Below are 24,859 nucleotides of genomic sequence, written 5' to 3'. Positions count from 1 at the left end.
GTCCAAAACAGGAATGTGTAAGCGTTTCTTTGAGTGAAGACTGTTTTTTTTAAAACCATTAAAGGGGATGGCTAGTAACTGATCAGTGGGAATCAGTGGGAATGCTGAGGGATGATTGTTCCAATCCTTGTGGGATTCATTTAAGAGTACATTATATATCTACTGTTGTGTGAAAATCATTTGCTTCAGAACGGTCTCATATTCAAGTAATGTGCAGATTAATGCCCCGTCACTGACCAGGCACGCTAACCTGGAAACATTAAACTGCACATTACTTGAATATGAGACCATTCTGAAGCAAATGATGTTCACACAACAATAGATAGGCCTATATAATGTACTCTTAAATGAATCCCACAAGGACTGGAACAATCATCCTCCAGCATTCCCACTGATTCCCACTGATCAGTTACTAGCCATGCCCTTTAAAGAGCTGATTTGTTACTTTTCACACTGGCCTGACAGTTACACAACAAATTTATCAAGAGGGGTATTCTTGTTTGTTTGTTTTTTATTCTTACATAGTCAATAGAAATCCCCTTCATTTGCTAGAAAAACTGCAAAAAATATCACCCTGCCTATAATGATGCTGGCGAGTCCGCGTTTGTGATACAAAATATTTTTCGCTCGGCGTATGCGAAGTGACCGATAGAGTGGAATGACGAAAATGAATGAATTAAGTAAGGGGGAAGTCCCTTCCCCCTGTGTCGATTGCTTCACCACAATAGACGTGTAGGCTCCACTGAACGAGGGCTGTGGTCCGTGACGCGAAAAGAACAGATGCTTTCGTCTCGATGTATGTGTGACCAACGCAACCGGGCTGTGTACAGAAACAATTCAGGAAGTTCAACAGCCAAAATGTCCTAGTTGAGCACTCCACCTCCCCCCCCCCCTCCCCATCCCGGTTGCGTGAAACCAATATTGCGCTAACTCCTTTGAAATTGCAGCTAGCAGTGCCGATGTTCACCACAAGCAAGCTGCAGATATTTCTCCACGCACAATCTCCAGAAAGGATCGGCCGTTGGTGCACGTTGATTGGGGTAAGTCCACGACATTTCCTCTTCATGTGGAAATGTGCGTTTATGTCACACATTGTCACTGCCTTCTGGTACATCGTGATATACCCGGAGTGATAGCTAAAGGCCTATTATACTCAGACAACTAGCTGCAAGAACTGTTGTCGACCCCCAGAATTGGATGCACTGTATTACTGTATTATGGTCGTATAGCTATTCGTTTTTGAGAGTCCTTCTCCCACTGTGGAATATCAACAACTCTGTTGACTTCCCAGAAAACAAGACTCATATATACGTGTTATATATCAATATATATATCAATATATATATATATATATATATATATATATATATATATATATATATATTAATATATATATATATATATATATATATATATATATATATATCAATATATCAATATATATATATATATATATATATAAAGATCAAGAACAAACCTGATGGAACCAAGTTTATGCTGTATTCACCAACACTTTATTTTCCGCACACAAATTTTCGAGCGATTCGCTCTTTCTCAAGTGTTAAAAGAGCGAATCGCTCGAAAATTTGTGTGTGGGAATAAATTGTTGGTGAATACAGCATGAACTTTGTTCCAGTTTTGTTATCTATCTTATTATCACGCCAACACGTGGACAAGCTATTCAATATATTAGCTGGACTATGTATACATATACATATATTCCAGCTAATAAAACTTGAAGCTTTTTTTTTCCCATGATGAATAGACCACCCTTGAATTTTCATATTTGGAAAATGTCTATAAGAGGTTTTTTAGTTTTCATGATAGACCTTGGGATATAGGAATGCTTGTCATGGCAGATTGTAGTTTGTTTGCAATCATCCAGGATTTATACTCAGACTCGGTAGTACAAAGAACCAAACATCTTATATACCGTATGTAAAAAAAAAAAATACAACGTTACCCTCCGCAACGATAGCTTTAAAATAGTGAATCAATCCAAATACAATTTCAGGGTATGAAACTTCAACTCATTGCCCACATCTTACAGAAAACCCCATTCGATTTGCTTCAGTGGTCAAAGAGAAAGGAGGAATTTTGTAGAGCATGTCAAAAATCTCTTCCTTCCAAGTTCTGTCTATTGTGTTCACACATTAATTTGCACTTCGAAGAGCATCCAAGTGCTAAACTTGGAAGAATCAGACTCACAACATGCTTTACAACAATCCACATTTCTCTGTGACCGCTTAACCAAACTGAATGGGGCTTTCTGCAAAATAGAGCTAAGATGTTATTATTTTAAGACCCTGAAGTAGCATTTAGACGGTTAATCATATTGGTGTTATCAATCAAAATGTTATCAATCAAAAGTGGATTGTAATTTTTTGGGGACATACTGTATACGAACGAGAAAACTGAATTACGAAATAGCAGTCAAGGAAATGAATAACTTTGTGGGTTAGAAATAGGCAACAACTCGGGGCCTTTAAAAAGCATAACCAAGCGGGAATTCATATTTCGGTTTCATTGACGTTGAAGCATCACGCTGTAAACCCTTCCTGTTATATATATATTTTTAATTCCTATTTACATATTTTGATGGGGAGCTTCAAAGAATGCTACCAGTAACACACACACACACACACACACACACACACACACACACATGTATTATATATATTGTATATCATACATGTATTGCAACAGTAGGTGATGATACTATTCACTCAAGCTCATAGGTCCTTTATTAATTATTCCCTGTACACTGTAATAAATATAGGTTCAACTTTGCATAAAACCACATCTTTTATAGTTTTTTTTCACCAAATAATATAGGACTTTGCTATCTGATCGACTGCACAGATATCAGATTAACCTTCTGTAGGAAAAAAAAAAACAAACATATTCCTTTGAAGAGAAACAATAACCCTGATCAAATTATAAGCGCAATAAATGAATTAGGAATATTCTCCGCCGTGGTAAAATGGTCACATGTGGTTGTGTGACAAAGGCCACGGCCACAGATTCTCCCAATCCACTATTTTTTATCTATCTATCTATCTATCTACCTATATATTCGCCCCATCCTTCTTCTGGGGGGCGTTTCATCAACGAGTTCGTCGGAGGTTTTCACCGACAAATTTGCTATCAGCCAATCAGACGCAAGGATTTCAGTAGCTTTTATCAGTTGTCAGTGTAAATCACTGACGAAAAGTTTCATGAAACGGTCCCCTGATGATCATCCACATTTCAAAATTCAGAAATCGATAAAGACGATTCCATGAATTCCAGGTTCATGACACAAGGGAAAAATAATGATAGTACACAACAAGTGAGTTTTGCTATTGGTAAGGTCTATAGGGGGCCTACGGGTAAGCAGAAACATGATTACGGGTGATTCAAAATCATTCCAGGTATATACTTCTTCTCTACTTAAAGTGCCATTTGTACCATGTTCAAACATTATGGTAGACATAAACAATTAGAAACGTTAATTAAAGGCATTATTTACCATTTGCAGATAAAACAAAAATCCAGCTTTAGTGCTTCAAAATAGTTCCGAAATTTGAGTTAGGGATAGACACAACCAATGTAAAATGTTACTCACTATAATCAACATTAAGTATTATAATATACAAAATGTGAACAGTAGTTATGATAAAATTGTTTTTATACTAAACCGTTACAGTTATAGTTTATCGAAAAAAATAGTGATATCTCTCTATTTATATTTTGCGCTTTATTGCGAAATTATTAAAACATGGCAAACTTTAAAATTTCGTCACTTTTTAACTTCAGGTTCTGATGAAACCCTATACATCCTGACATCTTCGTTCGGCTGAACAGTGTATGAAATTACAATTTGAATACAATGAAACGCCAACATTAATGTCGTTAATTCATATATACGTTTTAAATTTACGTCTTTTATTATTACTATTATCAGTGCTGTTTTCAATATCGTTATCATTTTATTCAGCTATATGCTTTGCCAAATTGGGGGTATCTTTAAGCCTTCTGTCACTCTTCAAGCATAATAAGTAACATTGACATACTATTATACAGCCCCTTCTACATGAATCTAAAATTGCTAGTCTTTCCCGACATAACAACAACATTGCCAGATGCTGCCTTCATTTTGTTTGTACTGTTGCAAATTGTTCACTGTAGGGTTTATGTTCAGGTGAGAAAACGGGAGAAACAGCCGTGAATTGTGATATAATATGAAAGTGGCTTATTTCAGCTCCTAAAACCCAATTCACGTTTGAGTTGCCTGAAATAGACAGAGTAACTTTGAAAACATAAGGAAGTAGCTTCATCAAAGTCTAACCTAAGAGAAGGAAGGTATATGGAGTGTTGAAGTCTCACGTGATTGTTGTCATTGACAATGAAAGTGACATCAATAGTAATGCTATATTAAACTTAAATGAAGTAATGATGCCATGGCCTCGAAATCCCGAAGTTAATACCCACTTATTTCTCTTAATTTTGCCCTTTTGAAATAGAATCAAAAAAGGAAAACTTGATTTCATCGAGTGTTATATTGCACAATCCATCTATGATGGACTTTTAGAGGACAAGGGTTGTTGCTGCTGTAATATCAACCGACAGATTTTAATGTTTGGTTTTTTTTTTCTGTTCGCACGAACCAATGGGGAAGCTGTGAGTTGGTGACATCATCATCATCTCATCTCATTTGCATTTTGTGCTTGCTACGAAAACTCCTATTCGGCGAACAATGTGTGCTTTAGAATTCTTACAACTTTTTTAATTGCGTGTCCGATTTTCTTGAATTAAGAAAGCTTTCTATTATCTTAATTATATTCTATATAGGAAAGTCAACGTGGACAAGGCGAAGTATTGCTCTTTAATTTTTTACCGCTTTAAAAACGGGACAACAGATGGGGTTTTCTTCAGAGCACCCGAACTCTCAATTTCGCAACGCGACATGATGGAAGCGAAACCACATTACACGTTATGGGATATACGTATATATACGAGTCCATAAAGAGATCTTGCCTCTTTAGAGACCATGTTTCGAATGATTCCGTTTCAACATCGCTCTAATAGACCAATTACTGCAGGACTGATGGAAAGTTACTAGGTTTTGTCAATGTTATCTGAATATGCGTGGTGGAGATTAGTTTCCTCCACCATCCTAATAAGTTTCACACATTCCCCGATAAACATCTCTACTAGAAAAAACACAGTGTCTCACAGTGTGTTCACAACGTGTTAGCATAGTTGACAATGTGAAAACGCTCATCTTTAACAGTGTGAAGATGATTTCACACTGTGGTGTAGTTTTTCACAGAGTGCAGTGTTCTGTTCCACACGGTGAACTGATGATTCCACTGTGTTCACATTGTTAAAACGCTGGAATTTAACAGTGTGAAGAGATTTCACACTGTGTTCACAATGTGTTTACACTGTTTCACATTGCGTTTCACACTGTGGGACACTGTGTTCTTTCCACGGTTATCATACAAGGAAAAAAACACACGAATAAAGCCCCACAAACAAATCAGAGAAAGCCTTAAGAACCTCTAGACGTCTTTATGATGAGAACAAAGCTAATCGCATATGCAAATATTTTGAGGCAATGGTATGGCTTTCCAAGTTTCCTATCGTTTTGTGCATAAAAGCTCTGGATCAAACCAACAGCCGGTAGAAAAGCAAACACAACATCCTTCTTAAAGAAGAAACAATTGCTGGACCATTACTTACTCTAGGATGATTCGGTCCTGAAAGAAATATGAATTTTCTCCTTTTGAATTTATCTAAAGAACGCAAGATTCATGAGCATGCCGAAAGGAGAACTTTAAGGGATGACGTCATAAGCTAATCTGATTTGCATATGCATTCATTGTTGGCAGAGTGTAACGAAATTGAATTGTATTCTATCTTTGGTATTATACGGAACATGGCATAGAGCTTCTCCTCATGTACTGTTGTGCTAAAGAAAAAGAAGCGAATTCGATTCATTCATTTGTTAACTTATATCAATCCCCTAACCGCTTGCCTAAAGAGGAATTCCAGTCCAGTTATAAGTTAGTCCGATAAAAAAGAGTAAAATTTTACAAGTACAACAAGTGACAGTTTGATGAAAATAGGACAAGTATTAGGGAAGTTATGAAATTATGCGGTTTCCCAAATTTATGCAGAACATTTCTCGTACAGTTGATATATATAATATGCTAATGAGTGAGTTGTTAATGTCATCACCTTGGAATTTTCCATTGACTGTGTACAACAGAATGACGAAAAATTACTGTTTCTGTTGTCAAAGTGTAAAACATGGTGCTATTCCTGGCTGAATAACTTCAGATTAAGGATCAGATAGATATATCAGGATATGAGACTGGGACGTAATTGCTTTTGAATGAAAAACTTGAAATTTCAAATTGTTCTTTTGAATTTCTTTTCTGATCACCACCTCACTATTTGCATATTCATATTGACTGTTCAAGAACTGTTTCCTTAAAAAAAAAAATAGCGAAACTTCAAAATGTTCTTGACTTAGATATTTTTCATTTTATTTCATTTCATTGTTGTGCTAAGAAAACTTCTTTTCGGATTAACTTTCAACTGCAGTGGGCGTTTCTCCTATGGATACGAAGACGTAAATTCGAATGCGACAGTGCACTTTTTAAGTGACTGTAATGTATGATAATTTTATGATGATTATGATAAGGATTACACTTACATGTATGCATCGTGCATGTTATGTGCAATCTAAAAACAGATTGATGTTTCAATGATTCGTTTTACAAAATTTAGTTCAGTCAACTTCGAAATCATACATACTTCAATTATAAGAACATTCTTACAAAAGCTCTTCGAATAAAAAAAGAGGAGATATTACACAAATCAACTTGATGACATGAAAAATACATGGAGAGTTATTAAAGACGCATTGAATATACCTGAAAATATTTCTAAGATTTCAGAAATAAGATGGGGTAATGTTTTCAGTGAGAAGTCAATTGATAGCTGAAATTTTTCATGTGTATTTCTCTTCAATTGGTAAAAATTTAGCGCGGAATGTTCAACCGACGCGAAAAATATTTAGTGACTTCTTAGGTGTGCCTAACCGCAATTCAATATCTTTTTTTTTTGTATCAACTCATAGAGAAGAAGTGTTTGAGATTGTATGTGATCTTCATGATAAGAAAAGTTCTGGTTTTGATGGCATGGATAACTATTTACTGAAAAGTATTATTGCATATGTTGTCGATCCCCTTGTTCATATCTTTAACTTATCTATCTCTACTGGTGTTGTACCTGACAATATGAAAAAAGCTAAAGTTGTTCTAGTGTTTAAAAAGGGATATAAAAGTGATGTTAACAAATATCGGCCCATTTCATTACTCACAAGTATGTCAAAGGTTCTAGAAAGAATTATATGTATTAGATTTTGTCAAGCAAATCAGGTATTTACTGATTCACAATTTTGTTTTCGTGAAAACCATAGCACATCACATGCTCTACTTTCGTTTGTTATAGAAAAAGCAACACCAGCGTTAGATAGGTTTTGTCATATGGTAGGTATCTTCCTGGACTTCTCCAAGGCCTTTGACACCATCAACACTGAAATACTACTCAGGAAATTATTTCATTGTGGAATTCGTGGGAAGGCCTTGGAGTGGTTAAGGAGCTACCTATCTAACAGAAAACAATTTGTGGCTTTTAAAAACATAAACTCTCCAACGTTAGATATAGATTGCGGTCTTCCACAAGGAAGTCTGCTTGGCCCACTACTTTTTATAATTTATACGATTAATAACGATTTTCACAGATCTTTTGATTGATGATTCTGATCTGTTTTTCGCTCACCCTAATCTTCATATTCTCCTCCGTACCCTGAACTCAGAATTAATAGAAGTTTCACATTGGATTAAGGCCAATAGACTTTCTCTTAATACCGCTAAATCTAGATTTATAATATTTTAGTAATGCATTAGAAATATTGCCTGGTAATATGTTTATTGATAATATTTCTCTTGAGCAAGTTAATAGAATAGCATTTCTTGGTATTTATGTGGATAACAAACTTGCATGGAAAGCTCATGTTAATGTTATCTGTAAAACAATTTCACGTAGTGTAGGTGTAATCGATAGACTTGAATATTATGTTACCATCTTCCACATTAATTATGCTTTACTCTATTTTGATTTTCCCGTATTTGAATTATGGAATGTTATTGTGGAGCAACACACTTCAATTTCTTTTAGGAAAAAAATATTACTTCAAAAAAAGTCATTGAGAATAATTTTCAACTTAAATCCTCGTGCTCATAAAGAGAATTTGTTTTGATATAATAAATTGTTAAAGGTAAATGATTTGAATTATATTTATTTCAGCTGGGACAATTTATGTTTGAATACAATAATATCAGTCTACAACAAATATTTGATCAAATTTTTCGTCGCAACAATACGGTTCACAATATTATCCCACTCGACGTTCCAGTAAATATCATTTACCATTATTAAGAACAATTCTTGCCCAAAACACATTCGTTTTCATTGGCCCGAGATTCTGGAACAGCATTGACAACACTCTTAAAGATGCTCTGACTTTTCCTTCTTTTAAATCAAAGCTGAAAAAATATTTTGTCTTCCTCACTAAAACAAACAAATAAATTATCAAATAATAAGTATTTTTTAAATATGAAGAGTTTGTGTTTCATTATTTGGCTTTTTTCTTTGGAATTTCAAGTTTCTACCCATGCCATGGCGACTTTTCGTAAAAACCTGTATTTGTTTTTGCTTCCCTTTCTTCCTTTGTTATGCCTATCTTTAGTTTGTTTTCCTGCCTGTTCCGTCCTTGCTTTGTTCTTGTCCTTGTTATAGTCCTTTCTTTCCGTCTGTTTCGCTGACGTCATGATATCAAAATTTTCATACATGGAATCCATGACGGATCTTGAGATGACCTGATCTCCCAGAGTAATTCACAAAAATTACAAGCTTTACTTCTCTTGTGAATTCCTCTTTTCAATATACAGTTAAAAAAATAAAATTGTATTTGCTTACTTGTTTATTTATCGAAATACAAAGTTGATATCACTATAGATGTGTCCACATTTTGTTGAAACTTGCGTGATTCGAAATTCTCTGAAATATTTTGTTCTCTAGTATACTACTCTGTTTATGGAAATAAAATCATCTGAATTTGAATTTAAATTTGAAATCCAGAGAAGAGCCTTTGTCTTACGTGAATAAGAAAATAAAAACGTACACAACAGGCCTACAATATATGAATATTCACTAAGATATTCCCATTAAGTTCAGAGCACTTGCAAAATTGCACAAATTGAAACTATAATAAATGACAACAATTTTCAGGAAGCTTCAGTTTATGATTTGGATATCACACAACCTGTTTATGTCGGCGAAAATAATATCTTTACAGAGCTGAATGGAGACTGGATTTAACAAGAAATACGCTTTCTGAGCTGTAGTTTGTCTGATGAAAATAATGTTAATATCCATCTGAGGTAGTATTTTCCTTGGACTTTAGATATCCAGGTTTTTGACTCGTGCAAACTAATGCCGATTTAGGCGAGGTTGAGTGTTGTTGACTGGCCGAGTGAACTTCAGTCATTTATTTTGAGCCTACTTCCGCAATTTGTGCGGAGGACGCCGCTACGTGGGACTTAGTATTCGCGTCTTACTCCGAACGAAGCATTTCGCTTTTGTGTCCCAACTCAGACGCGCGGGTATTTCCTCTATCAACGAGAACGAAACAAGGGAAATTTCACAATGCATGGACCTTGCAGAACTCGTGATTTGCCCTGCATTCACACGTTCGGTACGGTCATGCAGCACTTTTAAAACACAGATCTTTTCCCCGCATATAACAAATAAACATTAGATAATATCAGAACCACGGAGTTCGTTAAAACTCTATTCGACTTCCTTTCCTCAAGTGTCCATGAGTATTATGGATTAAAGCTCCCTGGTCAGGCTTTCTAGCATAATATCCTGTGTGTGCTCTGAGTGACGATTGGCACAGAAAACCCCAAAGCGTCGCACATACTGTCCAAAGTCCCTGGCACAGAAACTAAAGTGTTAACATGACATATATGTGGCATTGCCACATGGAATCCTCCGCAATATCATCCATAACCGCGCATATACGTTCACCTTTAAAAACGGAACTGATCTCTCACCCAAATAGGTTGATTGTCATCATTTCAGTTGGCACAAGAAAAAATGCGCTGCTGTGACATTGAGTTCACACCAACTTTCCATATCTGTTGTGTGGGTTGGCCTTTGTGGGAGCATGGACCTAGTAAAATCCATTGTGGGAGTGACTAAGTTATCGGACAGGCTGCCATAAACACAAACCTACAGTCGCGCTGGTGGGCCGGTCGGTTTCTTTGACCAGTTTCAGTGACAGATCTCATTCATTTCAGTGAGACCTTCGACGTTTCTTCGTGATAGCAGTCATAGGTACTATATTGAGAAAGCAAATTCCAAACATTCGAGGTTTCTTTTTTTTCTTGGAAAAGGCGCTTCACAAACTTTTAATATTATCAGTCATAATCACAATTAGATATCGTTCATAAAACCGTTTGCTTCAAAGATTACATATTATCTTTTTAGAGCAGGAAATTAGTCACTGTAAACACATTACTTTTTGCCACTCTTTTCTTTTAGATGCATAGCGTCATCATGTAATGGATAACAATCCTTTTCTCTCTGTTTTCCTCTCTTTTAGAACAAACACTGACGTTCATAGTTCGTTAACTTCCACTCTGTACGTGCCCAAGACAGTATTTTACCCACTCAAGATGAGAATACGTTCCTTCGTCACCATGTTCACGGTGTGGACATGTGTCTACAATGGTAAGTTTTTTTTTTGTCATTAAAGATTAGATGTGTTAGATATCTAAATTCTTTCACGCTGATTAATACCAGTCAAAACTGCCACATATACACAGTCACGGACATTGCAGGAGTCCACTTATTGCCTTTAGTGATGCCGAGCTTTCGACCTTTTTTTTTAACTGGTTATGACTTCTTGTTTTCAATGTAGTATCGCCCACGTACGTGGCCAAGCCAAATTCACGTTACGTAGTAATATGATATATCTATCATATTTCTATATAGTCTGATAAACATTTGTAATACAGAATAAATGTACATTCATTTGACTAAGACGTACATAAAGGTGCGTAATCATGTCTATGATTTTTTAAAAAATCTTTTATCTAAATCTTCATGTAAAGGTTATATTGTGGAAGCTTCACCCGAGGTATCATCCGCCGTTGCCAAATCCCGTTGCACTGAAGGTAAGTCGGAAGATAAGTTTTCCAGCTGCAGTTTCAAGAACTGTTACCATATAATTGTAGATTTCGGCGTATGATGACGATATTGATGATAACGTCACTGATGAATATAATAACAATCGTCACTATCTTTGACACAATATTGATAATGATAACGTTGACCCTAATATCAACTGATGCTAATAATGATGATAGTGATAACGGCACTTTAAACAATAAAGTTGATAGTTCAAATTTGGTATTTCACACCTCAGTAAAGATAACAGAATAGCCTCTATAGTGTCGGGACTGCTCCCCTGCCATTTTCATTACCGAAACATTCGATTTTAACGATTGATAGAAACATTATGAATACAAATTACATTCTGAATGGTAATTTGTATCGCCCGTAACGATGTCACAGATGTATGCAGTGTAACAAAAATTAGTGAAATTGTAGCAACCAGACAGCGTGTAGTACCATATGTATATTACATTTAATTTCAATTTATTTTCATATTTCTCACATATATCACAACAAAGTTTATAAATACGAAAATTACACAGAACATAATTTAAACGGAGCTTCACCGGAATGTTCAAAAGTTTGTCTTGGTATAAACACAAGCTCTATATACATGCGAGTTAAACTATAAGGTCTTAATGCGAAAAAAGAAATATGATGGGGCCTGCGTAAAAGCAAGCGTAAAAGCGTAAAAGCAAATGTATATATTATGTTTGATGACATTACTGGAAAAAAAAAACAAGGATAGAATTGTAGATGATATGCCATACAGAAAATGAATCAAATCAAACCAAATCTAATCAAATCCCCCAATTTTGAGATAACTCTGTGATGGTCATTTTTAGTTGGGGCAAGTGGGCATGGTGGGTGTTCTTGTTATTTTCCTTCATTTTTGTATCGCTGATAATCAACCACATTGTTTCATCTAGAGGCAGCTTTTTTTCAATGTAAAAAAAACACACAAAGTTTGACGTTATCCACAATGACAGAGGTATAGTCAAAATATTGTCATTGTTCCTTTTTAAATCTGGTTAGTAAGCCTACTCGTTATTTTTGTAACGCTGCATTTCGTCCAGATTGTAGCGATCGAATGTAACACTTATTTTGTTTTGATTATTGTGAAAGTAATTTCCAATCATATCTGAAGTCGAGGCAGTTCCCAACAAACTGGCATTTACTCAAGGAGGAGCGACATTTGTTTTTGTTTAGATACACGTCAATATTGCCGATTTGAAGTAGAATTCTGTGTGTTCAATTAATTTTGTTATCCAGCCGAAATCGACAGATTTGACGAGAGCACATATCTGGATGTTGCACATGTTGGAGAGGTAAGAGAAATCAAGAATGGAATTTTCTTTCCTCTTGGGATGAATTCGTGTCAATGTTCTATGTCTTTGGAATAAAATCAGAAATAAACAGAGCAATATTAAAACGCTATCCGGGCTAAACATTAAAAGATAATACACATTCGGTAAGGCAGTTTAATTCATTTTCATAAAAGAGATACTGGTCAAAATTACTCTTGCAAATCAAATAAGATGATGACGTCCTCGCGCCACAAATCTTCACACTGGCTTTGATACCAAAATTTACTAAATTCTTCAAAATGACTTCAGGTAGAATAAATTCTACCCTCATCTTGAAAATTACCATCTCGTATACAACATGTACGTGATCTATACATAGTGATATGACTGCAGCATCACCTTCTTCCAAAGCTGCAATGATTTAGCTATAATATTTCCTTTTTTATAGGAGGGCCTGCAATTTGCCAAATTTATTGTCGCAAGCAGTTAGTTTTATTACTGTCTATTTTCAGTTTCTTTGAGAGAAGTGAGAATAAGAGGACATAATAATAGTAGTAATGATAATGATAATAATGTCTTCTTAGTCAAAGGTGGCTTCTTCAGTGTTGCCACTGTTCTACCAGACTGGGCCCTGCCATTGTCATTATCCTATAGGGATGCCAGGTATCCATTTATACACCTGGGTCGAGAGGGACACTGTTGGTTAAAACATCTTTTCCAAGGCACTGGGCAAGAATGGAACTCGGGTCCTCCGTTTGGGAGTCGGGAGTCTTATTCACTATGCCTCACAAAAAAAAAGAAAGAAAAAAGATCACCCCATTTACTTTGAATATGTGATTGCGGTCAATTTCACCTCCGTTATTGATCAGTTAAGAAGTGATTTCTGAGATGCTGTAATTTCTGACATTCAGATTTGCTCTTTTTTTAAATTTACCTGCTTAGGGTTGTTAAATCTTGTGAGGAAATATTGACGTATTTTGATGAAAAGCCAATGTGAAATATTGTTGCCCTTTTAATCACCATCAATACGGATGAGTTAAACTTATTACCATTCCTTTGGTAAGTGGATTACTACAAATTTAAATGCAAGGGTATGTTTTGCCGACTAATGATGATCTTTCCCCAGGTATACAGATGTTGTCGACGGATAAGGTATATTGCGCACGGTCGAGTTCACAGCTTCAAAGATCCATGGGTGTACGACGCTAAGGTGACAGACACACTGACAAGGATAGCGTGCGTCGCTAGGCATGCCGATAGTATCCATGAAGCGGCAGAGAAGGGCGCCGACTATTTGGTAGAGCATCTGAATGACCTTGGATACATCAAAGGTAGGACAGGCAGCCGGAAGTGACGTCTGCGAGATCACATTATTTTGCCTTTTTTTTTTCGTCTTCACATTTTTTCTTCATTTCACTAGTGAAATCGCCGTCTTTCCCCGATTACTGTAGGATGGTCATGTAACAGTTTGTAGGTTTGCTATAATGTTGTCCGGTCGGATAAATTAAAACTCCACTTAATGTCTAAATGACAGATTAAAAAAAGATAATGTTAATGAAACAAACACAGAATTATGGCAATGTCATTAACATCTGAGAGGAAATACATTTCCTTTGGGGGGGGGGGGAGAATAAAAAGATTAAAGTGAAACAGACCCACAACTCCAGAGGACGCTGTTGCATAAACCACGCGTCCCATTCTGCCGTGCTCGTGAAGTCCTAATAAAACGGATTCGTACGGTATGTCGAAAATGGTCTAAAAAATGCAAATCTCAATTACTGTCTTCATTTGGCTGTGGTTTTAGCTGGCTTGTTCCCCTATACTAGATATGTATTCATGAGAGACAAGGTTTGCCTGCTAGCTAGCCACAGAAACTTGCTTGTAGTGTATGATTGGTGCATAGTAGTCAACTTTGAGACTAGATCTGGACTGGATCTTCAAAATATCGAAATGATCGGTCCAGTCCAACACGTACGCGTACGTATATACAGCGAATCATGAACGACTATTGAACCTGTATGAATGAAAACACACGCAGTACTCTTCCGGGACGCTTATTTCAACCGAAAGTTATGTACTGTGAATTAACATCGTCAATCTTTGTGATAAATAAATAAATCACGGCATTCAACAACGCCCTCTTGAGATCATGGGTCCATGTCCCTTTAATACGCGCGTATGCAAACATGAGAAGGTAAGGAAGTAATCGGCTTGTAAATTTTCACATCCCCTGTAAACAAATATTTACCCTTTTGCAGAGAAATGAAACAAAACAAGCAGTGACAATGGTATTCACTTATTTTCGTGTTGTAACAAGGTAACAATTTAATGACAACTTTAAAGGGGAATTTTATCTGAGTGACTAGTTCGTGTTTTTTTTTTCACAATGCTTGCTTTCTTTGCAAACTTCTGAGAGAGTTCTCCAGCGATGTCATCAGAACCTGAAGTCATTTTCATAATGAGATTGCGACAAATATGGATTTTGCTTGAAACTTCTGAGAAAAACTTCCTCAAATTCTGTAATTTTCTACATTTCCAAGTTTAACGAAACTCTTTCAGTTCTGCCGCGCCCGCGACCCGACTGTTTAGCAAAAGCCCTTTTACCCATCTACCTATCTCGCACTTTTCTCGCTGCAAGGTACTTCATGCTCCGTCGACCACCTCCCATCCACTATCTCTTCCACGGACCCAAGCTGCATGCCTGGCGGGAGCGTACCGTGTGGAAGCACGTGTCACTTCACCTGCGTTAGTCCTTCCGATCAGCTAGTGGGCGAGTCTTCCGTAAAGTGCTGTGACAACGAGACTTTCGTCTCAAGCATTCCAACTTGCCAAGGTATGGCGACTGATTAGTCTATATGTATGACGAAATCAAACAACTTAGACACCACCCTCTCCTAAAAAAAAAGGAAGAAGAAAAATGGCTTATATTCGCAAACGTAATGAAATGAAAGGCTATCCAAAATAACGAACATAATCTAATGCAATCCTCTAGATTGAAAAGATAAACAAGTATGCTTCATGAAAGTAAGATTTCTTAACTTGGTAAATAACGCTGAGGAACGCAAGGCCTAATTGATATTGGGCGTAGGAGTGTGTGTCTGTACAGGTAAATCTATGTGTGTAGACTTTTACCCATAGCATGTAGAACAAGTTCATGATCAGAAAAAAAAAGAAGACCCGAGTCTATGGCAACTGCAAGGAAAACCAAGATTTCTCTTTTTTTGTGTGCGTAAGTGTGACATTGTGATTTTGTGTATATGAACCTAAAGACATTTGAAAGATATCTTTTTTTCAAATAAAAAGCCTCAAAAGGACATTTAATTCGTAACTGATTTTAATAAATGTTTACGCTTTCTTGTTCTAATGGAATGAATGATATCAGAAATATCGCTCATATAGTATTAGTATCAACTTCAATCTAACCTGTGTTTGACAAAAACTCGCACTTCTTACCAGGAAGTATATTACCGCAGTATATTCGCAGTTACGTAGGAAATTCACTTTGACTGTTTTCTCGGTAATCTCCCAGCGAGGCGATGCAAGCTCCCACCGGATTTCACAGAGGGTCTCGGGACCACCGACGGCCTCTGTCTTCCAGATGACTGGATCGACGCGGGCGCCACGTGCAATTTCAAATGCGATCCCGGCTACACGCTGATTGGCCGAGCACAGATCACGTGCCGCAGCGACGGGCGCCTTTCGTGGCAACTGCCTTACTGCCAACGACAAGGTATGATAAAGTTTCTTATATAAACGATAGTGAATATAAAATGACTGTTATGATAATAATTTCTGTAAACGATGGTAATAACATCATTAAATGTCATCATTCAAGCATAGCTGCCCATAATGTAGCTCTAGAGAGAGACCACTTTGCACTTTTGCGAAAATTCCCGTCACAGCTGCGTTGCAGACACAATAAAGGCAAAGACAAGATAATATGCATGCAGAGCACTAGATCAATAATAAGTTGAGTCAAGAAACTGGTATCAAACTCACTTGTTGCGAATTGTTGCAACTCTAGATATTTCCTCCATGATGAACACAGCAACTGTCCATTTTTCTCCCATAATCCATATGTTAGACAAAGCTCCAACCACACCAACATCTGCAGCAGCGGGAAAAACAACGCAACTGAAGCCCGTCACAGGATCAAAGCCATTCACAGATGCAGTCACTTCCCCGCCTTCTCCAACGCCTTCTTCCTCCGTTGTCATGGTTACGACCCTTGAGGCATCCTCTAAACGAGCGACGGAGATAAAACACCACTCTCAAGGAGATACTGCAAAAGGTCGGTACATTCATGGTAAACTCAATCCAAAGCGTGATGTGCATTTTCGCATCAATGACAAGTTTCGCAGGTTTTCAAATCTTTGCGGAACGGTAAGGGTTAAAAGAAAGTAGAAGTGTAATGAAAACATCTTTCACGTCGACTCTTGAAATCCGAATGAAACAATATAAACGAGAAAACATGTCAAACTGCGGAAGCCTCATTCATTATTTAGTCCTTGTTATTTCATGAGGTCTTCTCGAAATTAGTATTATGAAAATAGACATCTCACTCACTGTTGCAGTCTCCTAATTGCATGTTATTTCCTAACTATCGTATTTTCATCCTCTGCAGGCAAAATTCATCCATTGTACATCATTGCACCAGTCATCGCTGTTGTATTTTCATTTATTCTATTTGTCGCCGGAAGACACTGGAGGAAGAAAAGTAAGGTACGATGACCTTGATGCAGGGAGTTTAACTTTCCTATCTTTCTGATTATTTGTTTAATTTGTTTAGTTTCTGATTACTTACGGTGAAAAGAGGCATCGTGTAATGTCATCTTCTATGTCTTACCAGTAGAAAGTATGGTGTTATGGAAGCAAGAGCTCAATTCTAATTGACTACTTTTTCTTTATATGCTTTGATATTGCATCAAATACAACATTATATTTAAACGCTTACACGCTTTAGAGCGAACTTGTGATTAGGTAAACGTTATATTACCTAAATTCGGGCGAAAAGTATATATATATATATATATATATATATATATATACATCTATATATATGCTGCAAAAGAATCTCGATAATCATGTTGCCAATGTTATTACTACCATGTTTGTGTGGGGCCTAATATCCTCTTTCACTGCAAATAAGGACGAATAAAAACCACCAAGTGTAGATGTATTAACACCTTTTTTGCGCTGGATAACAAATTTATGTCAAAAGGCATGCGAAGAAGTTCTTAGGAACAACAGAAAATAGCAAACAGTGCAATTAATTTCCATAACATCTCATTCTGATTCAACTCAACAGAGTGGCAATAAAGACATGTACAAAGGTAAGAACAACGTTCATAAATATAAAACTCTTTAGAATGTCATGTGTCACAGAATACCCAATCCTTAGTACATTGTAGTTACAAAGTGTTTGAATTAAAGTGATGTCTAGAACCAGATCAATGCAATATGGAATATGTAGATTCCTCGCAAAATATGATAATGCTGTGATGGAGTATTTAGCAAGTTCATAAAGCGTGGTATCCTTTGACCATGACGACAAATAAATTTATGTCACGTAGTTACACCGATGTTTTGCTGATAAAAAGTGAAAAAATGTCATTGTTTCATTATCATGAGGAACATAGTCGCAAATCTTCCTCGATTAGACAATGTTCCCTTTTAATCTGGGAAGAGCAGCGGAAGCGACATGTCACACCTTTTTTTTCCCCAGTTTCTCTTTAAAAAAGTGTTCTTCTTTGCAGACGCAACATGATATATCAGTAATTTATCTCATCATTGTAAGGAAAATCTCAACTTTGGAGAAGATGTAAATGGACTCTAAAAGGTGTGAATGTCCTGACTGTTTTAGTTCTGTTTTCGTACTCCAGCGATCAGTGGTTTCCACACAGTTGCCATATAGTCACATTTCCTGGTTAAAACTCTTTGACCGGTTCTGTTTTTTGATATAGGTGTAGGTGAAGTTGCTAGCAAAACAACAATATTGAGAATATTTAAGTAAAATCTTAAAAAAAAAAGAATCTCCGTAACAACGAATGCATCCATTTTCGATGTTGCCATTACTCCGCAATGCAGTTGTCATTATACATTTTGTTTAGCACGTTTGAGAGTATATTTCACTGCCCTGTTATCATGTTTATTTAGATGTTTTGACTGTGTTCATTTCTCAGAAGACATCTTCGCTCAAGTATTGATAAAACCATTTTGACAGACTCTAGTCTAGGATGCTAATGATCTGCCGTGCAAAGTACTAAAAAAAATGTTCCATTACATATCTAAATGTACGTAAGATACTCCTCAAAAAGTAACATGCTTTTATTGTTATACACTCCCTGTGAAAGTGCTAAAGTTGTAAGAGCAATATTCCTGTTAACAGATCGATAAATTTACGAGCGTACTGTCTTCTTCTTACATCAATTTTTCTTTTCATTTCACAAGGCGTGTGTCCCGATAATGACGGCTACTACATGCATCACAAGGTGCGAAAAACGGACCCATGCCCGGGGCAGCTGAACACACTAGAGGTAAAGAGATATAACTCACCATCCGTTTTATTCAGTTATGATATAAAGTAAAATACCAATTTAGAAAGGCAAAGGCTGCGAGAATCTCTTCAGTAATGGCCTCTCCTTGCTCAAGTCAACAACTTTGAATAAACTGAGTAACATCATTAACCCCCCCCCCCCCAGGTGTAGTGGTAGAAGCGTCGAACTTCTCATTAGGTACAATTTGCATATGCAAATTAGTGGCGATGATGACGTCAGCGCCTCTTGTGCCTCAGTCTATTCCCCGAAGAGATACTCGCCTCGGGGCAACGTCTTATTTGCATATGGAATTGACATGTTGCACGTTTACCTGATGAAAAGAGAACTTGGTTTTACTGAAATGTTGTTTTTCTAAGTTTTCAATGAGGTTTTGCAAGTTACATTTAACCCCCTCCCTTTGAACTCGTTTACAGTAATTGAAATGGCATTCTGAAAAGCGATTTGATTTCTTCACCCTATTCTCCCCTTTTAGAGTTATGACATGTCCCATCCCAAGAAAGGTATTGCGTTCATCCTAAACAATAACAACTTTCCCGGAGGGAATCTGAGGGCGGGCTCTTATATTGACGTCACGAACGTGCGTCACGTGTTTCGGGAGCTGGGCTACCAACCTGAAGTTTGCGAGAGTCTAACATCGGAAGTAAGTAAAGTTCTCTATAGGCTGTCCTATATGGCATAAAACCTCTGTATTAACTTGCAATCCCTTCTCTGTCTCCTAACATGTAAGTGAGCTCTGGATGGGATTCGTACTTCAAAGCGCTTGTTTACAGTTCGTTTCATGCAAATCCACAGTCGATAAGTAACAAAACAGTTTCCAGGTTACTCGTGTCGTAATGCATACGCCGTACAAACTTGCGGTAATTTCATAAAGTCCATCGCAGGTTTGTTTGTTTGTCTGTATGTGTTGTGTAATTTGTTTATCTTTTTGAGTCTGCTAGGCTCACTTTGCTATACTATGTACCTGTTTTCCACATTCATCATAATAATGTAAACACACATACATAAATAATTTGTTCTTTTTACGATTTCTATTTGTTAATTATTCTAGACGCTTTTACGCTTTCATGTGGTACTTTGTGATTTTTGTTTCTGTAATTTGCTGGGTTTTTTTCGAACGTGGGAAAAATAACCACACGGTGCGTGTTTGCCATGATGAACAATGATCACAGTTAACATCAATTTCAAAACTGATAGTAAACATCAACCCTTTTTCCTGACGTGTAGCAACTGAAAACGGCGTTAAGCGAACTCATCCTCCGTATCGAAGCGAGCCACACTTCCTTGGTGCTGTACCTGATGACGACGGGCAACGATCAGGGAGTGGTCGGAACCGACGGCAACTTCGTCAGCATCGACGATATCAAGGACAATTTCTCGGCGGAGAACTGCGCCGTACTCCAGAACAAACCGAAAATCATCTTTCTCCAGACAGTCCCTTGGGGTAAATAAGAAAATTCAAATAAAAGCAGTAAAAAAAAAATCTAGCAGCAGACGCCACGCAATCAAACAACAAAACAGAGACAAAAGTTAAGATCTTTGTAAGGGTACTTGTAATTGAAAAATTTGGTATTTGAAAACTTTTAATCAAAAGTAATTTAGAAAGCCTTAACAGCCAGACATTGATAGTAGTAAGGTATTCGACATAATTATCATGCAACCAGTCTTTTTTTCTGTTGTTGTTGTTGTTGTTGTTTGCTCAACGAACTGACATGAAAACCCAGAGTAGATTAAGTTACTGATGTTCGATAATGTCGAAATTATATCAATGTCGATCATAATAATTTTGGATCGTCAGGTTAAGGTGGATTGATTTATGATCAGCCGGTTATATTATAGTTGTATATCAGTCTGACTACCAGTTCTGCATGTAGGCCTATAGTCACTCACTGAACCTGTTTTGGGAAGATGATTATTGCTACTGTTATACTTCATCGCTTTGGGGCTCAGATGTATTGAGATGGGCACTAGGAGGGCCAACCTCGGGCCAAAGCGATCATGACGTCGATTTTCCCAGTAATGGTAACAATAATGATGGTGATATAATTATACTAAGTAAGACAACGATAAGTAATGAAAAAAAAAAAAATGATAATCTATGATTAATACTTATTCCTACCGTAGCTGACCGAATATCTCATTATTTCTTTGTTTCAGATATAAGCCAACAAGAAATCGTAGGCGGCGCTATGCTCCAGAACTCGCTCAATCAGGCAGCTGCTTCGGGAGAAAAACCCTCCGGAGAGGACCTGGCTCTCCGCGAGTCCGCCGGCAATCTGTGCGAGACGGACGGGTTCCTACGTGAGGGTGGAGACAACTACATCGTGCACGCCGACCTGGAGAGTGAGTACCACGTGACTTTTAAACCGTTTTTTTTTTTCTGTCTCTCTCAGCGGTTGCATATCAAGCTGTCATTACCACAATGTACAAACAAAACGCTAATGATAATTGAAAGAAAACTCTTAGACTAAACAAATCATTTAATGATATCGTTCGGATTAATCTCTATAATCAGCTATTTAAGTGTTCATGTTCCAGATTCTATAGGTATTTCAAATTTGTCCGCTCTGATTTCGAAATTCTGCCTCTCGACCTACTTTGATGCTAATTCTCACTCTATGACAGAGTATTTCTCGATGAGGCCTGGGGTGAATGGTTCTTGGTTCGTCCAAGTCCTGTCCGAGGAAATTCTCCTGAGGGCGCACTCCGATGACCTGGACGCCATCATGACTGGGGTATGAGAGTAATGATATATCGTGACTAATTTCATCAGTTGACTGGGCGAGTGCTGGCAAAATCAACAAACATTATTGCATGTATTGACTGATTCAAGATGTCTGTTGTAAAGATTATACCCTTAAGTTTTCTCGTGATCATTATTCAAGTATTAGCGTATCGTCTGATGATAATGAGAAGGGCGTTTAGTTGTCACTAAGTTGCCAATAGTGTTCACGGCAACTTAACGCCCTTCTCATGTATCATCTTTTCATTGAAATAAGTAGCTTCCTTTGATTTCATATCTAGTATCCTAGGATACCATGTGCGATAGATGGGACATTGAGAATTCAGATCAATAAATCATTTGTCGATCACAAGACTTGTTGAGAAGTTTATTTTGTCTTTCTTCATGCAATGGCATTTATGTATTTTTTTATTAATTAGTGTAAAATATGACCAAAAAGAAAGACAATAACAGTGAAAGGTGTACTTTACACATTAGATTATTTGAATACTTTGGTATCGTAACTTCTCTTAAAGTCCCGTTTTCCCTCCCTTCCGACCTCCAGGTTACAAGGCGCGTGGCCAAAGATGTGCGCACGCTCAACTTTGTACAACCGCCACAGATCATCAAGCAGGGCATTTGCCGACACATCTACTTCATGCCCAAATGTGAAGAGCGCCCTCTCGAGGATAGTCTTCAGCTTTGCGAAGATGATGACGAGTTACTCATCCAAGTTTGAGACGTCTTGAAGCGAGGCTAGCTAGCTCCTCGAGCTGCGAGCTCATTTCCTCACCACTAACAATTCTTCGTTATAACCTACAGCTTTCTGCATTTCCTGGCCAAAATAGTGGATTTTGGTCAGGAAAAGAATACTGGTCGATGGCATTTCTAAAACTCGAGGGGCAAATATCTCGAAGGAGATGATACTGAAGTCGATGTACACTTCACTAGAAATTTGTAAATGAAGTCAAACAGATTTTCTACATGCAGACGTCACGTTAGAAAGTCAAACTTAACTTATTAGAATGAAAAAGAGTACTATTGCTTAACACTGTGAAAGCATATTTCAGCTGGAACTGGTGAAAAAAAATGTTTTCATATTTCCTTGAACACAGAAAAGTCATGAAAAAGTTATTTGCACTCGTATAAGATTAGCTTAATAATAATTTTTAAATGTAGGATATTTTTGATAAATGAAATTTCAATTCTATGAGTTTAGTTTTCTGGGAACTTAAGCTGTTATGTTGCTTGTGCGAGAGTGAGTACATATAACAAAGTGCTATTGACACCTAACAGGGCAAGTTCATGGAACTTTTTAATATTTTTCCCTTTTATCTAGGAATGGGGTGCTCCTATTAGGAAATCCTTGGGTTCAGGATTCCTGTTCATGGATATATATGCCTGTATTTTGGTTGTAGCCATGGGTATGTATGTGTGTTTATTGTGTATCCTGTGTGTATGTGTATGTGAGTGTGAGTGTGCGTAATATGGGTCCAGGGTATACATGTGAATAGCTAACCGAACGGGATACGAAAGAAATTCCTGCATATGTCACTACTAGCTTGTATCTCATTCTTCAGTGTTCTTGGTCTTAGCGATATTTTCTCGTATTTGGTGCGCATCTAGTTATGCGATATCAAATATTTTAAGACGAACTGATTTACATCCTTTTGTTGACAATGGTTGTGTCAAACTAAGGTCAGCCAGATATATTCATCATCAATTTCCCGTGACAAAATCTTCTCCCTACACTTTACCTTGACAGTTACCAAATATGCAAATATGCAGAAAATAGAGATTTCAAAAGGAATCGTTCAACGGTTTCATGGTGAGCAGTTTAGAAGAACCCAAAGCTTCTGCCTATATAATTACATAAATATATATTAAATATATGAATATATACGATTATATGTATATGTAGGCCCTGTAAAATATATATATCTTCCATCATATGTATGTTTGTGTGTGAAGAAGTGTTCACATAAATCACACATCACGAGGGGAAAGATGAATTTAGACCAGTACTGTAGATTTTATATTATTCTATATCATTATTATCATAAATACGTGTATGTTTGGAAATGTGATGTTAAGAACAGGAAGTTGAACGAACGAGATACTGATAAAGAGAAACATTATGAATATGAAAGAATAATGAGAGAAGAGTTTATTTCATGCCTTTCTTGTTGAGAAAAGTCTTAAGTCTACGAAAGTGTAACTTTCGATGCATATTCTATACTCATAATTTGCATCTTACAAACAAAACGAAAGAAAACCATTTTAAAGGAATTGGTATGCAATGGTGTAAAAGTAATTCTTCTCTGTTCTGTTGGTGGTGGTTAAAGGTTTCTGTTTTTACCAAAATATTGTAAATAATCGACGGCAGTCACCTGTCCTGTACATTGACTGATTTGGGATGAATGTCTTGGGATTTTTGCCCTAATGCTTTTGATTCTTAATGACAATTCAATTTATACATACTGTTAATGTGTATGCGTTGCCACCAATTAATGTTGCCGTGTTTGGAGAATTATCACTAAGTCAATCGTAACAATGTACGGGAATCTAAAATGCGCAAGACCAGCTGAGCTCCTTGTCAAGTGCCTTTGCTTGTTTTTCAAACAAACATGATAATAACACTTGGTAATAAATGGAGAAATACATGTAACAGTAATTAGTTATTTTTTGTTATATTTCATCGTTTCTCCTATAATGTATAATGTTATGAATATCATTTTAACTTTTCTAGCGTAGTAAAAAAGCACTTGACTTACCTCTTTCGAAAAGCAGGAGGAATAACATTACTTAATATGTCAGTAATAAGACGATAGATTGTGTACTTTGCATGAAAAATGAGATTTTGTGGAATTACCCTTTATTTTTTTTATATTATTGTCCATAATGATGTCATGAAGTGTAGTAATCTCCTTATCCAGCAATGACGGAAGATTTTAAAAATTCATAACTTTTGAAAG

General features: G+C 36.8%; 1 protein-coding gene across 1 annotated transcript; it reads left to right on the top strand.

Annotated features, from left to right (window-relative positions):
* Nucleotides 1-1,007: 1,007 nt before the first annotated feature.
* LOC139718462 (uncharacterized) lies at nucleotides 1,008-23,726 on the top strand. The gene is made up of 16 exons (XM_071629934.1): nucleotides 1,008-1,040; nucleotides 10,727-10,854; nucleotides 11,238-11,300; nucleotides 12,574-12,629; nucleotides 13,735-13,939; nucleotides 15,247-15,441; nucleotides 16,138-16,338; nucleotides 16,693-16,899; nucleotides 17,233-17,330; nucleotides 17,917-17,941; nucleotides 19,059-19,144; nucleotides 19,638-19,805; nucleotides 20,390-20,606; nucleotides 21,320-21,505; nucleotides 21,788-21,897; nucleotides 22,450-23,726. Exons 2-16 carry the CDS (start codon nucleotides 10,800-10,802, stop codon nucleotides 22,621-22,623), a joined length of 2,046 nt encoding a protein of 681 aa, XP_071486035.1. The 5' UTR covers nucleotides 1,008-1,040; nucleotides 10,727-10,799; the 3' UTR covers nucleotides 22,624-23,726.
* Nucleotides 23,727-24,859: the final 1,133 nt, after the last annotated feature.

This window comes from Diadema antillarum, unplaced genomic scaffold (assembly GCF_040938485.1).
Source record: "Diadema antillarum isolate AM-2024a unplaced genomic scaffold, OU_Dant_1.0 scf00000095, whole genome shotgun sequence".
NCBI classification, from domain to species: Eukaryota; Metazoa; Echinodermata; class Echinoidea; order Diadematoida; family Diadematidae; genus Diadema; species Diadema antillarum.
The sequence above is the reverse complement of the archived record's forward strand: the minus strand, read 5'-3'. Positions and strand labels throughout refer to the sequence as shown.

Coding starts and splice junctions, on each gene's coding strand:
- LOC139718462 (XM_071629934.1), top strand. CDS start 10,800: ATGAGAATACGTTCCTTCGTCACCATGTTCACGGTGTGGACATGTGTC. Junction 13,940..15,246: donor TGACCTTGGATACATCAAAG/GTAGGACAGGCA, acceptor TCTCGCTGCAAG/GTACTTCATGCTCCGTCGAC. Junction 16,339..16,692: donor GCCTTACTGCCAACGACAAG/GTATGATAAAGT, acceptor TCCATATGTTAG/ACAAAGCTCCAACCACACCA.